The sequence below is a fragment of the Neophocaena asiaeorientalis genome, unplaced genomic scaffold (assembly GCF_003031525.2).
Source record: "Neophocaena asiaeorientalis asiaeorientalis breed wild unplaced genomic scaffold, Neophocaena_asiaeorientalis_V1.1 scaffold217, whole genome shotgun sequence".
Classification (NCBI taxonomy): domain Eukaryota; kingdom Metazoa; phylum Chordata; class Mammalia; order Artiodactyla; family Phocoenidae; genus Neophocaena; species Neophocaena asiaeorientalis.
In genome coordinates, this window is record NW_020172293.1 from 10103 (window position 1) to 21408 (window position 11306).

General features: G+C 50.0%; 1 protein-coding gene across 1 annotated transcript; it reads left to right on the forward strand.

Moving 5' to 3' along the window:
- The first annotated feature begins 138 nt into the window (after positions 1-138).
- Positions 139-9450, forward strand: UCMA (upper zone of growth plate and cartilage matrix associated). The gene is made up of 5 exons (XM_024766275.1): positions 139-196; positions 513-578; positions 663-758; positions 4099-4197; positions 9085-9450. Exons 1-5 carry the CDS (start codon positions 139-141, stop codon positions 9180-9182), a joined length of 417 nt encoding a protein of 138 aa, XP_024622043.1. The 3' UTR covers positions 9183-9450.
- The last annotated feature ends 1856 nt before the right edge of the window (positions 9451-11306 follow it).

An 11306-nucleotide genomic window follows, 5' to 3' on the forward strand; every position in this document is an offset into this window, starting at 1 on the left:
CCCCTCAGCAGCACCCCAGCCTCCTGCCTCTCTCTCTCCTTCCTGATCTGCCTGACACAGAAGTGAGGACCTGGCAGCCTCAGGATCTGTAGAACCCTGTGTCTGCAGTTCCCAGACAGAGCCTCGGCCTTTGCAAAGATGGCCTGGAGACAGCTGTTCCTCATCTGCTGTCTCTCGGCCGTTGTGCTCCTGTCCAGTGAGTATGCGGAGGCCCCAGGACGGCCTTGGTGTTAGGTGAGGCTGCTCAGGTGGCCAGGCAGAGGGTGTACCTGCTGTTAAGAAGGCTGTACCTCGGTGTGTGTGTTTGTGTGTGTCTGTGTGTATAACACAACACAGTACAGAGAAACCAGCACGCCTGGTGATTTCTTGGGGAAGTTGGCTGTGTGGCTGGTATCTGAGGAATCCAGTCTCCAGGGCAAGTCACAGCCCTGGGAAGGACTGTCCCGGCCTGGCTCAGGGTGAGGGCTCCTGTTGGGGTGCAGCAGCCCTCACGCTGTGCTCTCGTCCCACAGCCCTGCGGGAGGGGACTGCTGTGGCGGTGGGCACCAGGCGGTTGGCCGGACAAGAGGTGCAGGAAGGTGAGTGCCGGGGCCACCCAGGGGGCTCCCGAGGTAGCCCTGGTGAGCATATGCCGGTTGTGACCAGCTTCTCTCGGGTTTCAGGCGCGGAAGGGAAGATCTTCATGCAGGAATCAGATGCCTTGAATTTCCTCAAGAAGCGAGGCAAGCGGTCCCCCAAATCCCGAGAAGAGGTCAATGGTAAGGATGCCGGTGGCCTGCCTTCTGCTCTTGCCTCGTGTTCCTCCTCTCTCCCATAGTCAGCCGGGCTGCGGGCACCGCCAGGGACCAAGGGCTCAACCTAGGCCCTCGGGTCTCAGTGACTGCAGCTCTGAATTAGAAGTTACATCACGTTCCCTCGACTGTAGGTCACTCTTTGATTGGCTATGCTGCAGGGGTAAGAAACAAAGAGGATAGGGCCACACTGAATGCACTTAAGTGTTGAATTGCATCTCAGTTTCTGAAAGTTAAAAATGTTAAGGTCGGGGATGGGCGGCACTTCCCTGGCGGTCCAGCGGTTAGGACTCCCTGCTTCCACTGCAGGGGGCACGGGTTCCATCCCTGGTCGGGGGACTAAGACCCTGCATGCCGCGTAGCGAGGCCAAAAAAAAAAATGTTAAGGGGAAAATCTATGTTCAATGGAGAGGGGACACAATAGCTAAGTGTGTGCTTTCCGGGTATTCATGGTGCACCCTACAGCACTGTGAGCAGGGAGGAGGGCACATGGGACCGGGAACTGGAAATGTGGGCTTGGTGACAGCTTTGCTGCTAAGTGGCCTTGACCACTTATTCTCCCTGGGCCCGTTTCCTTATTTACAAGCCCCTGAAAGAGTGGTGTTCAGCCAGCAGTGTTTTGTTTTTTTTTTTTTCTAGTTACTTTTTTTAAAACATCTTTATTGGAGTATAATTGCTTTACAATGGTGTGTTAGTTTCTGCTTTATAACAAAGTGAATCAGCTACATATACATATATCCCCACATCTCCTCCCTCTTGTGTCTCCCTCCCACCCTTCCTATCCCACCCCTCTAGGTGGTCACAAAGCACTGAGCTGATCTCCCTGTGCTATGCGGCTGCTTCCCACTCGCTATCTATTTTACATTTGGTAGTGTATATATGTCCATGCCACTCTCTCACTTCGTCCCACCTTCCCATTCCCCCTCCCCGTGTCCTCAAGTCCATCCTCTACATCTGCCAGCAGTGTTTTTAAAAGTCTTCACTTCTAATGCATTTGGGAGGCTTTTGAGCTCAGAAGTATGTCTCCTTCTCAGCCTGAAGTAGGCCCTGGTATCCCCTGCTTGGCAGAGACCCTCATTTCCATGACCTGCCGACCCTTGAAGGGACTTGAGTTCCCTGTCCTTGAACTAGATTCTTCCAAGGACTCAGCTCTGACAGACTCTGAGTCCAAGGCTAGATTCGTTACTTATGTGTCTGTCTGAATAAACTCTTTGTGCCTCTCAGGCACACTCAGCAAGGTAACTTGCTCAGTGAAAATAACAGGACTGTTTTCAAATGATGGGCAAGAAGTGAGATGAAAATGCTTGGAGATGAAATTCCCTTTTTTTTTTTTAAGTGGAGAAGTACAACCACACTGGGAAAATCTCCAGGCCTCGCACAATTTGGGATTTAAAGGTTAGCAAATGTCAAGAAACACTGAAAAGACTGATGGAGTTTGGGCAGTTCTTGACGGAAATGAGAGAAGCAAACTTTTGGCAGACTCCCAGCGGGGAACGTGCAGGAATTTAAGAGGCAAATAGTTTCCATTCTCTAAGTGGATTCAGAACAATGAGATGCATGATTAAGCCAGGTTGGAAGCTCGGGGTTTCAGTCGTGGGAACCCAGGACAGCCCGGTGAACACCTAGGATGCACCTGAGTTAATCTATTGTTACCTGGTCAACTCCGGTGATGGGCAGAACAATGCCCAATTATGTCTGAGGTTCAGTAAAGGCAGGCAACACTTTGATAAACTTGAATCTGGAACCAGAAAACAGGCAATTCCTATCTCTAAGCTTCTGCCAGACTAAAGATGTAAAGGTGTGAGGGCAGAAGTGGATGAACCTAGAAACTTATTTTACGTTGGAAAATCTAAAATCTAGAGAGGTTTTTTGAGGGTGCTACATTAGAGCAGATGAGGGACAGCTGCACCTGCTGGTGAGCTGTGACCTGGCAGCTCAGGTAAGGTTCCCTCTGGTAAGCTTCATGTTCAACAGCCAAGGAACGTTTACGTGTTCTCAGTGACAGTTTTCAGTTATCACTGGAGGTATTTCTCCAACCAGAGGTGTACCTTCAGCTTTATAATGTGAAACTGGGACTCCTCATAAAAAAGTTTACAGCCAACTTTACTGGAATGCATTGCCTCACAAACTAAGGGATACCTGAGGTTGGTATTTTCATCGTCAGGGAGTTTACCTGATCACCCCATATCCTGTACTAGTTATCTACTGCTGTGTAACAAATGAGCCCCAAATTTAGCAGCTTAAAACAACAAACATTTATTGTCCCAGTTTCTGGGGTCTAGGTCCAGCTTAGCTGGTGGCCTCAGGCTCAGGGTCTCTATGGGCTGTAGTCAAGGTGTTGGCTGGGGCTGCATTCATTTCAAGGCCTGACTGAGAGAAGATTTGCTTTCAAGCTCACGCACATGGCTGTTGGCAAACCTCAAGTCCTGCGGACTACTGGTCAAAGACACCAGTTCCTGCCATGAGTGGGCCTCTCCACAGGACAGCTTACAACATGGCAGCTGGCTTCCCTCCGAGCAAGAGCAAAAGTGAGAGACAGACAGATAGATAGACAGACCGAGGAACCCAAGACGGAAGCCAGTCTTCTTTGTGACCTAATCTCAGAAGTCATATCCCGTCACTTCTGTCATATTCTGCCAATTAGAAGTGAGCCACTAGGCCAATCCACACAAGGGGAGAGAATCACCTAAGGGCATGAATATCAGGATCATCTTAGATTCCCTGGACCACAGCCATCCTTATGCCCCATGGCAATTTCTATCACAGCAGCCATAATGCTGGGTGTAATTTATTTTCATATCTTTCTCCTTAAGTGGATCACAGGCCTCTTAGGCAGAGGGACAGAATCTTTCTTACTTGACTTTTTAATCCCAATGCTTAGCATATATTCTGGCCATGATAGGAGAGCAAAGATGCTGAATGGACTTGCAGGTTAATTAATGTGAAATTAAGTTGGATTATTCCCTCATAGAATTCATTTCTATCATCAAATTCCTAGCTTCTAAGAGGACCAGCATGCTTGGATACACCATTCATTTTGCACCTGGAGCTAAACGGCTTCACCTTTTGGGGGTCTGTCCTCTCACTCACAAAACGAGGCAGTTGGATGGGACACTCCCCCAGGTCCCTCAGGTTTTAAAGTCTGTGTCAGGAGTGAACCATTTCAGTGAAGCCCCACTCTTAGCCCCTCACAAACAGCCCCTTTTGCACCTGATTAAGTTTCTCAGGCAGAATGATTAGTGTCCCCTTAAATGTGTGCGGCTGCCCCTATTCTTGGGGGCAACTCTCACCTCTTCCCCTCCCCCAGCGGAGAACAGGCAGAAGCTGCAGGCGGATGAGCTATGGAGAGAACATTACGAGGAACAAAGGAACGAGTTTGAGAACTTCGTGGAAGAGCAAAACGATGGTAAGAGCTCGTCAGCCAGTGGCTTTGGGGAAGTGGAGTTTGCAGGAGAACCATGTGATTTGCCTGTACTTATCCCTAAATTTTAACTAGAGGAGGGAGGTAAGAGGAGATCTACTTTCAATTCATATCTATGGGAGTCTCGGAAAAACAGGGAGAAAGTCACAAAAGTGGCTACAGAACTTGAGAAGAAATGGAAGAGGACAGAACACCACTGGCTTGGAGACTGTGGGGCTGGGGGAGTTTTTGGTTGATTGTATTTTCTCCTCCTACTTGTGTGTGTTCTGACTTAGCACCCGTGCTCCTGGCTTACTTCCCGTTAGAGCTGAGTTGGGAGGATTTCAAACTCACTTTCAAGGGCCTTGGATTTCCATCAGTGTCATGGCTTTAGGAACTGCCCATCCTGGAAAACCTAGGCCTTCTTACCTAGTTATTATCATCAGCATCGGGTGACCAGTGGAAGCAAACCAGGACAAGTGAACTCAGAAGGCTCTGGTCACGGGGCCCTGCTCTGTACCCTCCCCACCTCCAGCGTCAACATCTACAGCCCACGGGGCGGCTCCCCTCACCCAGAGCAAGTTTTTATGGGGTTTGCGTGTTCCCTCACCCAGGGCCCCCAAAGCCTTGTTTGCAAAGCCTTGACCTTTGTCTCTGTGTCTCTCACCAGACAGTCAGCACACCTCATCCCCACCCTGTGGCCTTGGGAGACAGGGCTCCAGCCTCCTCCCAGGAATGCTGGTTTCAACCAGGCCTCTGGGTGTGGGGGAGGGTGGAGGGGGAGGGAGGCTCTGCCTTTGAATCCCAGCCTCCCATGGGGGATGGGATTTGACTTGGTGTCTATTAAGTGCCCTCAAGGGTCACCTATAGCAAAAAATCCATAGAACAAGGTAATAGGGATCAGACCAGGCAGGCCAATGTGTGTTTTTATTCCTTTTCCGGTCTCTTCCAAAACTTCAAGATTTAAATGCTTCCAAGTAAGTTCCTGGATGCAGGTGAGCTTGGACGTCAGACCCCAGTTAAGGTGACCTTTGTTAGAGAAAGTCTGCAATTTCAGTTCCCAAGCTGTCAACCCCTCGCTTGCCTGCTCTGGTGGATTTGGGAGGTAATATGCCCTTAGGGCACCTCTTAGTGGAAAGGACACCATCACCAGGTATCAGGGGGCTGCAGGCCATGCCCATGGCCTTGCGCATGGCACCTGGCTGAGCCCTGCAGACAGGTGTTGGGCAGGATCCCAGCAAATCAAACATCCTGGGGGAAGCTCAGACTGTAGTAATTCAGAGGCAAATACTCCCGTTAAAGATTTGTTTACCTTGGTGGACAGCTTGGGGAGAAGCATTTAGAAAATGAGAATGTGGTCTCTCAAATTCCTTCAGTGGTTTTTTTTTTAACTCACAGTATTTTTTTTTTTTCCCCCGCGGTACGCGGACCTCTCACTGTTGTGGCCTCTCCCGTTGCGGAGCACAGGCTCCGGACGCGCAGGCTCAGCGGCCATGGCTCACGGGCCCAGCCGCTCCGCGACATGTGGGATCCTCCCGGACCGGGGCACGAACCCGTGTCCCCTGCATCAGCAGGCGGACTCTCAACCACTGCGCCACCAGGGAAGCCCCTAACTCATAGTATTAATAGCAGCATTTTATTTTGTGCATTTTTAAATGTTTCAGGTCCAAACCCCTAGCATCTGGATGAAAACCATTCCCTGTTTTCCCTCCCACGATGGATTAGGATGAGGGGTTAGGCACCTGAGGGATGCCAGGTCCTCCACCAAAGCCAGAGGAGACTAAGGTCAGGGGCCTCAGGCCTTGCCCATAGAGGAAGAGGCTGCAGGGCAGAGCACAGGCCTTCGGGGACTGTAGTGACAGCAGCCGTTGTCACTGGTTGAGCACTTGCCCTGCCAGACACTTTACTGAACCACATAATCCTTACGACCAGCATCTCAGGTCTTACAATTTCCACTTTACAGTTTTAAAAACTCAGGCTTAGAAAGGATACATGAATAACCAAGGTGACATAGGTAGTGAAGGATTTAAATGAAGGCGAGTTTGCCAGCAAAGCCCATGTTTTTGTACCGAAGGAAGACCAAATGCGTAGAGGTCTTGGAGAGGTTCTTCAATCCAAGGACTGGCCCATGAGGATGGAGGGAGGGAGGGAGGGAGGGGGTAATGCAGAGCAGCTCAGCGGGGGTCGCTCCCCCTCACGAGCTTGATGAAAGAAGGAGAGGCAAAGAGGTGCAGGGGGCCCAGCCCGGCCGAGGGTAAACGCTGACAAAGGTGAAACTCACTTCAGCTTCCCCCCTTCCCTTGCCTCTGCCCCGGAACAGACCATGCACAGAGGCCAGGTTGCCGGAAGCCTCCACCGTGAGCAGCGCTCAGAGCCCTTCTCTGAGGCGCCCACATTCCCTGTCGGTCAGGACCCCGGGTTCGGTTAGCTCTCTTGATTGACAACGTCACCCATTCTCAGAATACTGGAGAGCAGCGGATGATCGCTCTCTCCCCGAGGTACTTGCTGCATAAAAGCGAATGCTGAGAGATACCACGGGTGATGGGAAGGACTCGGGTTTCCAGTGGAGGAATTTTAGGCAGGTGGTCTGAAGGGAGATTTCTGGACACCACTGACCTTGCTGAGGGCCTGAGAACCCCACCTTAGTCAAAGGCCCCTCTACCAACCCACCCAGGACACTGGCCCTTGTCTGGGGAAGTGGGAGGGGGGTGGTTAGAGTCTCACTCGGCTCTGTCATGGCTCCAGCTTGTAACTCTACTCAAAACCACCAACTTCAAGGCAAAAATAGCTGAGTTCTGCCTCCAAAAGCTCAGGATAAACAGTGTTGGACTCCCACTTCTAAGGCCTACGTGGTAGCAGCCCAGGTCTGCTTCCACCTTCAAAACCAGAAGCCTGGGTCAGGCCATCCCAGGCTGGCTGCACGACGCCTGGCCACAAGTGGTCCCTACACGAAGGCTACAGTGTCCAGGCCTTGGGTCTTTACCAGCGAGACCTTCCCTTTGTCTAAATGAAATGGTCTAAGAAGAGTTCAGCATGATCTGGGAAGAAAAAAATCAACTTTTATGTCAGAATCATGCTCTCAAGATTGGCCAAGGGTAGCTGCTCTACGTGGCCTGAGAAAGGTCTGAATGGCCCAAGGCTAACAGCCTGGGCTGACTCTGAGCTCCAGGTTTCCTCTAAGAACCAAGTCCCTAAGAGGATTCTCAGCACCCAGGGTAGCGCCGACCCCAAGCTCACATAGAAGGAAACATACCCAGCAGACATGGCTCCTGCACACCCCGTGATCACAAGGGCCCTTCCTGTTGCAGGCACGTGGCTCTCACAGGTGCTAAGGACCATGGGGACACCCACTTTCTCCACATCCTGAAGCCACCAGGCTGTCCTGTTTGCCCAATGCCATAGAGGATGTGTGTCACTAGCACCAAGGCAGGGTCACAGGCTTTTTGGTGAAGCCCACATTGGAGAAAACAGGCAAGGAAGACATTGTGAGTTTTGAATCCTTGCTATTACCTTCTATTAACTTTCTATCCTCTCAACGTTTTCTCCAAATACTCAAAAAAAAAACTGTGGTAAAATATCTAGAACACAAAACTTGCAACCTTACCTATTTTTAAGTGTACAATTCAGCGGCATTTAGTACATCCACAACCATCACCATTATTTATTTCCAAACCCCTTTAATCACCTCAAACTAACTTTGTATCCATTATGCATTAACTCCCCTCTCCCCACAGCCCTGGAAACCTCTAATATATTCTCTATCCGTACGAATTTGCCTATACTACATATTTCATAGAAGAGAAATCACATAATATTTGTCCTTTTGTGTCTGGTGTATTTCACTTGGCATGTTTCAAGGCTCATTCATGTTATAGCACATATCAGAATTTCATTCCTTTTTATGGCTGAATAATACATACAGACATATCTATACGTTCCTGTCTGTCTGTCTATCTATCTATCTATCATCTCACATTTTATCGATTCATCTATTCTTGTTTTAAGAACGGCTGGGTTAATGGTAATTCTGTTTAACTTTCTAAGGGTGCTTTTTAAACACCAACAGCCTTGGGATATCTGCTCGCGCTTTAACGCGACAGTGAGTGTACCTAACAGTGAGTGACAGGCAGTCCTGAATTGGCAACAGGAGCCTAATTTTATAGCTTCACAAAGGCGTTATTCAGAAACATATCTTATCAAAGACAGAAAAATCAGGACTTTCTTACTCATTAAAAACTCCCTTCTGCTCTTTTTAGCCTTTACTACGAAACATTTCAAACACATGGAAAAGTATATAGTGTAACAAACTCTCATATAACCATCACCCAGAATCAGGGATTATCAAGATCTTCCTGCACTTGCTTCACCCACCCCTTTCCCCAGTTAGCTTTAAAAACATAACTTTATTTTTAAAACTAAGAAACAGTAAGAAGGAACCCCTTGCTCATAATCCCATCACTCGGAATTGACAGTCATTTCCATGAGTTTTTCAACAGTATGGTTTGCAGTCTATTTTTCTGCTGCTGTGATTTTGGATCCTGTCTTACTTGGTGTGTCTTTGGGCCAGTTTCTGCACGCAGCTCTTCGCCCTTCGCTGGCTGTACAGGGAAGGAACACTGAACTGAAGGCAGGGCCCTGGTCTCCGCTCTCTTGGCAATCAGCTCTGTGACGCTCACCTATCTGGGCCCGATCTGTATTAAAACGAGGCCTTTAGATTCGGCATCCTCTCAGGCCCTTCCAGCTGGGATTCTGTCTGTCATCCATGCATGCAGGCACAGTGGTTCATGTCACGTGTCACAGGCGGCTGGAGGGGGGGGCTTTGGGTGGACTCGGTGGCTGCCCCCAGATCAGAGCCCTCCATCCTCACACGACGACTTCATCTCTCGTCCCCAGAACAGGAAGAGAGAAGCCGGGAGGCCATCGAGCAGTGGCGCCAGTGGCACAGTGACGGCCTGTACCCACCCTATCTCTACAACCGCCACCATATCTGACCTCAGCCCGATGCACCCAGAAGATGGCACTTGACAAACCCGCCCACCCTCGGTATTCAGGCACCTCTTTTGCATACAAACAGGCCCCTTCCCAGGGCCTCAGCCTGGGGCCTTCTGTTCTCGTGGATGGAAACGCCCTGGCTTGCGCTTCTGGGCAGGTGAATTTCTGAGGTGAGCCAAGGCCTGTGGGGCATCACCCGTATGGTGGTTTCCCACTGCTTCGCCATGGTTCCCACAGTGAGACTCCTGGCCCATAGAACAATGAAAGAATCACAGTAGAGAGAAAAGACCACGTGTCTGCTTATAGTTTATGAATAAAAACGCTGAGTCAACACTCTGTACCATCTTCTTGAATCTCACACTGAGCCGCACCAGCTTGTCCCTCCCAGGTGACACTGGGCCTCTCCCGACTAGGGTGTCGGGAAGCTTGGACTCAGGAGCACTGCTCACTATTTCCGCAGCCTGTCTCAGCAGTCACATGACTGGAAGGGACCTGCTAATGCAACTCTTTGGGAAAAACCATTCTCCAAAGCCCAGGTGCTTCTCATGTCTCTGAAAAAAGTCTTAAGGTTCAATGGTGGTTTCTTAATGGCATCACTCAGAGGCCAGGGTAAGAGCAAGGCCAGCTGTAACCAAAACTAGACAGCAGATAAGGTTTAGTTTTAGTATTACCTCCTTTTTCCTCATAGTATTTATTTGCTAGAGCTGCCATAGCCAAGTGCCAGAACTGGGAGGCTTAAAACAATGAACATTTATTCTCTCACAGTTCTGGAGGTTAGGAGTCTGAAATCAAGGTGTGGGCAGGGCCACACGCCCTCCTAAGGCTCCAGGTGAGGGTCCTCCCTTGCCTCTTCCAGCTTCCGGGGGCTCAGCTGTTCCCTGGCTTGTGGCAGCGTCACTCCAGTCTCTGTCGTCACTGTCACTCGGCCTTTTCTCCCCATGTCTCCACACACTCTCCCCTCTGTGTTTCTGTGTCTCTTCTTATAAGGACAACAGTCATTGAGTTAAGGGCCCACCCTACCAGCCTCACTAACTTGATTATATCTGCAAAGACCCTATTTCTAAAGAAGGTCAACACTCACAGGTCTCAGGGGTTAGACTTCCACATATCTCTGGGGAAACAATTCCGCCCATAGCAGTGCTCTTTCTTCCGTCCCAAGGGCTTGCCTTCCTGCCCCAGACTCTGCACGAGGCTACTTCCAGCCTTGCTCCCAACTGCCTTCAGGAATTCCACACTAAGAACGCAGAAAACTCACGAACAGCCTAAGTGGGCACCCCTGTGGGGTCGGCTCTCGAAGACAAAGCGGACTGTGGGTGAAGAATGAGCGCCCACTCCTGGCCACCTCCCTGCCCCGCTCCTGGGCCTTGACTTGGGTCCCAGGCTGGCTGGTCCAGCCTGCTTTGGAGGCTGGGTTTCCAGAACAGTAAAGGGCAACTTTGTTTCGAGGAAAAGCTGCTCAACTGTAGTAAAATCCCCCACCAGAGGTGGAACAATTAACTAGATCTGGACACTGTGCAATGAATGCAAAGTCATTTTTTAAAAGACTGGGATAAAATCTTTAAAAACATTTAGTGATCAAGCAATTATGCACATTCCAAGCCACCTCATGTAGAGCCAGCACTTTATCTGAAACCAGGTTGTCAGTGAACCCCCCACCTACACAATCTACGTTTTCCCACTGGCATCCCCCCCCCCCCCCGCCTTTGGGCCTGTCTTCAACAGACAGGCTCTTCAGGAAGCCCGCTGCCCCCCACGGCTCCCACTACAAGTACCAGGAGCTTCAACTTAGGAGGTGATAGCAGTGAAAGAAACTGGCATGAAATAAAAACTCTGCAGGTGCCTCAATATTTCATTACTGTTTTTTCTTATTACCTGATGAGACTGAAATTATTTGGGAGGAATGAGTATTCCAAAGTTTCGGGGCGTAAAGCTGAACAGACCAAAAGGGAGCTCTGCTATTTGTCCTCCATCTCTGCGATCTCTGGTCTACACTGGAGAAATCAGTCAGCTTGAGGGGAACATAGGTCAGAGATGGTCCTCTCTGAACTATAGGGCAGGAGCCTCACACACGCATCCCACCCGCTTCCTACCGCACCCTTGAAAAGAGCAGGACAGGGAGCCTT

Excerpts from the sequence above, each read along its gene's own strand:
- UCMA (XM_024766275.1), top strand. The coding sequence starts at position 139 with ATGGCCTGGAGACAGCTGTTCCTCATCTGCTGTCTCTCGGCCGTTGTG. Across the intron at positions 579-662 it reads CGGACAAGAGGTGCAGGAAG|GCGCGGAAGGGAAGATCTTC; the intron begins GTGAGTGCCGGG and ends CTCGGGTTTCAG. Across the intron at positions 4,198-9,084 it reads CGTGGAAGAGCAAAACGATG|AACAGGAAGAGAGAAGCCGG; the intron begins GTAAGAGCTCGT and ends TCTCGTCCCCAG.